Consider the following 6,000-nt stretch of genomic DNA (forward strand, 5'->3'; position numbering starts at 1 on the left):
GTCTAGAATCTGTTCTTCCTCTAACCATGTGTGATATAGAATTAGTCACTTTCCTTTTCAGATTCTCACTTTCTTCATGGAAAGGGAGGAGATTGGATCAGAAGAACTCCAGTCTTTAACGTCCCTTCCAGTGCTAAAAATTCTATTTAAATCCCCTTTACTTCTCTGTATTTTAACCCCGCAACTTGGTTGTATGTCCCTTGAATGTAGGTATTTGTTTTATATTTTTGTATCTCCATGACACTCCCCATGACAACGTCTCGGACTTAATAGATGGTCAATTTGAAAAAATGCTTGGTTTGACCATGACAAAAATATACAATTTAATCATTCACTTATTTCACATGTCCCTATCTTATCTGAGAATTCAGATTGTACTTTCCTCAAAGAGAGGAATAGAGTCCCCACAGTGCCATGCATAATCTTTCATTAAAAAAAATTTGTTTTAATGACTGAATCATTTGGTCAATTCAAACAGACACTTTTATAATATCCTTTGTTGTCACCTCGTGGACATATCTGGAACTGCACCTGTGTAGCCAATCAATCAATCAACAAGAATTTATTAAGCTCCTGCTATGAGCCAGACATTGAGGAAATAAATCCACCACAAAGCTATTCTTGGAGGATCTCTGCTTTGATGTCCAGAAGTCTGGGGCATTATCAGTAATCTCGGAGGTGGATCTGAGCAATGAGCACTTCTTAGTCATGGGGAAGGAAGGAGGGAATTGTTGCTAGTCTCCATTACCAAATTTCTAATCAATCATGTTGTTTCCTGCACCTCAGCTTTGTAACCCATTATATTATTCCTAATTCCGTGATGTCACATGTTCTGTTCTTTGTTCTGTACTCCCCAAAACCTATAAAAGGGGAACTTTCCATCAGGTCAGGGTCTTTGGCATAAATGGAGGCAAGCCAATTGACTCATTTATTCACAGGCAGCATGCCCCTGTTAATAAATGTTATCTTGTGCAAAAAATTACCTCAGTTTACCTTCTTGCTAAATTTCACCCTAGACATGCAGAAATATTTATCATAGCTCTTTTTATGGTGGCAAAAATTTGGAAACTAAAGTTGAATGCCCATCAATTGAGGAATGACTGAGCAAGTTGTGGTAGGTGAATGTGATGGGGGTACTAATGTACCATAAGAACTGAGGAAATAATATGATTTCAAGGAGACATAGAAAGACCTGTATGAATTGATGCAGAGTGAAGTAAGTAGAATCAGAACAATTCATGTTATAGCATAATGTCATAAAACAAATAATTTTGAAGACTTCTGTGAACTGATAAAGAATTAAATGAAAAGAACCAGCAAAACTGTACAATAACAACAACACTGTAAAGATAAATAGCTTTTGAAAGTTGTAAGAACTATGACTAATACAATAACCACCTGTGATTCCAGGAGACTGATGATGAAACTTTCCCACCTGGTAGTAAGGTGATAGTTTTAGGAGGATGAGACAGATATACATACATACACACATACATACATACATGCATATATACATACATACATACACACATGTTCATCCTTTGATTTCAAAGAAGACCAATGACATCATCATATTGAGGTTAGGGTACAGTGTGTTCAGCAGTGACTTAACAGTCCAATGTGAGTTTGGAAGGCTCTACCCCAGTTTGGGCACAAGTAGTTCATTGGAACATTTGGGATGGAGATATCTCTAGATTTGCACATCTCGTGTTTCCATTGTGCTTCTATGATTCTGCTTTGCTCATAGAATATAGCACCTTATTTGATGCAGGCACGCCATGCTGGGAGATCCTGTGTCAGCATTTCACATGTTTCACAGTTGATACCAAAGTTCTTCAAAGTGGCCTTAAGAGTGTCCATGTACAGCTTTTTCTGACCATCATGGGAATGCTTGCTTGTGTGAGTTCTCCATAAAAGTCTTTTGGGTAAGTGTGAGTTTGGCATTTGGGATATGTGGCCAGCCCCTCAGAGTTGTTCCCTCTGCAGTAATGTCTGATATCTTATCTTGCCAAGTAATCTTCAGAATCTTCCTAAGATAATTCAAGTGGGAATGGTTCAATTTTCTGGTGCTGACAGACTGTCCAAATTTCACAGGCATGTAACAGTCAAGTCAGCACAGCAGCTTTATAGACCTTCAGTTTGGTATGCAGTCTGAAACCTCTTTACTCCCACGCACACATGCATACAGGCAATGAAGGAATTTATTTTGCTTCGTTATGTATGTTTGTTAGGATAATTTGTTTTTTTCTTCCCCATAGAGTGAGGTAGGAGAGGAATAGAGAGAAAAATATTTCTGTTCATCAAACTAAGCGTATTTTGGGGCAGCTAGGCGGCGCAGTGAATGGAGCACCAGCCCTGAAGTCAGGAGGACCTAAGTTCAAATCCGGCCTCAGACTAAACATTTGACACTTACTAGTTGTGTGACCCTGGGCAAGTCACTTAACCCCAATTGCCTAAAAATAATAATAAAAAAAGTGTTTTTTTAAATAGAGATTCAAGTGTGACTCTGATATGACAGATGTGGAAGGCTTCATGCATTTTCATATGAACTCACTGTGTTCTTAATTTTGATTAATTGTTTTACTTTGTTACACAAGTGTGGGGGTAATCAGTAAGTATTTGTAATATGAATACAAAATACATCAATAAATTTGCTTTTTTTTTTTTAAAGGAAGAGCACACATTGTGTCCACCAGACTCTCCATTTTCCCCTTTTCTATTTTCTATTTTCTGCCTCATGGCTTTCCTGTCTAGTCTGAATAGAGATAGAATCAGGAGATATAAAAGGCAATTTCCCCACTCCTTTTCTATTTTCTCTTCCCTTCTTTTTTTTATTGCTGGCTTTCTCATTTTCCAAAGCCCTATAAACATATAAGGATGTGGGTCAGGGAAATGAATAAAAGGAGTTGAAAATTTCAGAGTTAAATATCAGTAGGAAGTAAATGAAAAAGTTTGGTAACAGTTTCTCAAGAACACCTAGAACAGAGGTGGGGAACCTGTGACCTCGAGGCCACATGTGGCCCTCTAGGTCCTCAAGTGCAGCCCTTTGACTGAATCCAAACTTCACAGAACAGATCCTTATAATAAAAGGATTTGTTCTGTAAAAGTTGGACTCGGTCAAAAGGCTGCACCCAAGGACCTAGAAGGTCATATGTGGCCTCAAAGCCACAGGCTCCCCAACCCCTGACCTAGAAAAAGATAGTGACTGATTAGAGAACATCATTCTAGGGGAATTCCTTTTAAAAATACTATTTTTTACTCTAAAGAAGAGTTAAAAAATAACATAAACTTAACATCTGCAATCAGATGTTATGTGACTCTTTAGCTACCAAATATTTTGCACAAATGCTACTTGTTATGGGTTATAACTAATTCTTGTGACCTAGGTAAAGGATTTTGAAAGGATGGTATTATTTTACGTTCTAGTTGGGCATAATAAAAACTTTTTGGGAAATAATATATCAAATTCTTTCTTTTTGGAGTCTCAGATATAAATCAATCAATTAACAAGTCTTTACTAAGTACCTGTTATGTGCCAGGCAGTATACTAGATGCTGAGGATACAAATGCAACGAATGAGACAACTCTTACTTGCAAGGAACTTGTTTTTGTTTTTAAACATCTTTAATGTTCCAGTTCAGAATCTGTTACAAATTGGTTATGATGTGATTTGGAGCAAGGTGCCAAAGCCTTTGCCCTAACCCTTATTCCAAGTTCATTTCTTCCTCTGTTAAAAAAAAAATCAATGGTGGGGTGATGTGTGTTGGACTAGTTGACCTCTAACGTTCTTTCTAGTTCTCTTGTTCGGTGATCTGATGATATTCATTCAGTGAAGAACTTTTGAGTTAACATATTTTTCACAGCTGTTTTCACATCCTTGTTCCTCAGACTGTAGATCAAGGGATTGAGCATGGGAGTAACCACACCATAGAACAGGGAGATGAGCTTGTCTGCTATTTGTTGTTTATCTGCTCCAAAAGAATCTTTGGACTTAGGTTTTGTGTACATGAAGAGGATGGTCCCATAGAATATAATCACCACCGTCAGGTGGGCAGAGCAGGTGGAGAAAGCTTTGCGTTTTCCTTCTGAAGAAGGGATCCTGAGAATGGTGGAAATAATGAAAACATAGGAAACAAAAATGAATAGAACTGGCATAACTAGAAAAATCATATTTGCCACTACCATGCTAATCACATTGGTTATGATATCTGCACAGGCCAATTTGAGGACAGCTAGAATTTCACAAGTGAAATGATTGATGACATTGTCCCCACAAAAAGGCAATTGCATTGCAAGAGATGTCTGCACAACTGAGTTGACAGCTCCTGCTATCCAAGATCCCATTGCCATTGGCACATAGGCAGCCTTGCTCATGATGATGGGATATCTCAGGGGGTTGCAGATAGCCACATAGCGGTCAAATGCCATCATGCTCAGGAGGACGCACTCAGTTGCTCCCATAGCAAAGGACAGAAACATTTGCACTGTACAGCCAGAGAAGGAAATGGTTTTCTGTGGGGTGAGGAAACTGTCTAGAATTAGAGGGACAGAAGAGGATGTGTAGCAAACGTCCAGGAAGGAGAGGTTGCCAAGGAAGAAGTACATGGGTGTGTGGAGGTGGGTGTCATAGATAGTTACCACGATGAGGATACCATTGCCCAGAAGGATTACCAAGTACATAACTAAGATTAGCACAAAGAAACTTTTCTCTAGCTTTGGATGGGCAGAAAGTCCTAGGAGAACAAATCTTGTAACATAGGTGCTGTGATTCACTCCTTCCATTTATTTCCTGTTTGTCACCTGCAAGAATTCAGAACACAAAGCATATCATTCTTTAAAAATTACAGTATCACCACTGTTTTATAATTGGATGAAGGTTGAAGTTTCTGGGTCTATATTTACCGTTTTCCCTAACTTTTTAAAGTATAAAGCCAATAGATAACAGAAAAATAGCTCATTCATTCAATTGACATTTATTAAATGCCTACTTTGTTCCAGGAACAGTGCTAGGTGCTGAGGATACAAAACCAAAGATGAAATAGTGCCTATCAAGGAACATACATTCTATTAGGAGAAAACAGCATAAGCCCAGATAAGCAGATTTTACATATATATATATATACACATATATATTCTTATATATATGTATATGCCTATGAATATATAAGGAATCCAAAGTTACTTGGGGAGCAACTTGAGGATCAGGATAAGATAGTGGCACTTGAGCTGAGCTTTGTAGGAAGATATTCTGTAAGGTAGACATGAGGAGTGAATGAATTCTCAATTTGGAATTCACAACCCAGTCCTTTCCCACAAGAATCTAACAAATGCCAAAATATACAAATAATATACAACCAATATGCAGACCAATATCATGTGAAGTGGAATGTAATAAAGACAAGGAGAGATCAAAGCAAAGAAAATTTGAAGATAGTAAGATTAATTTTAGTTGGGGGTGGTGTACTCTAGATTTTCACAGAGGATGTGGTACTTGAGTTGAAACTTGAAGAAGACAAGGATTTCAAGTAGATAGAGATGTGGAGGGAGAAAATTTAAGGAATAGGGGATGATCTCTATAAATGTTTCGTGTTGGGACAGGGTGAGGAAAAATATGGGTGAAATGCAGATTATGTGAAGGATAAAGTGGAGTGAAACAGGACTAGAAAGGTAAATTGGATCTGCATTATGTAGGGTCTTAAATGCCAAGCTAAGGACTTTTGTATTTTATCCTATAGGTAACAGAAAACCACTAAATATTTTCCAGCAGGGAAATGACATGGTCAGACTTATATATAAGGATGGTTATTTTGGAAGCTTATAGAAAGGATGGTTTAGAGATGGAAGATGCTGGAGAAAGAAAGATGAATAAAGCATGGTGGTGGCAAAGTAAGTGATGAGGGAGCAGGTTTGAAAGGTATTATGGAGGGAGAATTAGCTGGATTTGGTGACTCTGGGTATTAGTGAGATGGAAGAGCTATGGATAATTCTGAGGTTTTGAGT

General features: G+C 37.9%; 1 protein-coding gene across 1 annotated transcript; it reads right to left on the reverse strand.

Moving 5' to 3' along the window:
• Positions 1-3,822: 3,822 nt before the first annotated feature.
• On the reverse strand, positions 3,823-4,782 carry LOC114025934 (olfactory receptor 13C7-like). The gene has a single exon (XM_027839469.1). It carries the CDS (start codon positions 4,780-4,782, stop codon positions 3,823-3,825), a length of 960 nt encoding a protein of 319 aa, XP_027695270.1.
• Positions 4,783-6,000: the final 1,218 nt, after the last annotated feature.

Source organism: Vombatus ursinus, unplaced genomic scaffold (genome assembly GCF_900497805.2).
Source record: "Vombatus ursinus unplaced genomic scaffold, bare-nosed wombat genome assembly UNPS02014832.1, whole genome shotgun sequence".
Lineage (NCBI taxonomy): Eukaryota > Metazoa > Chordata > Mammalia > Diprotodontia > Vombatidae > Vombatus > Vombatus ursinus.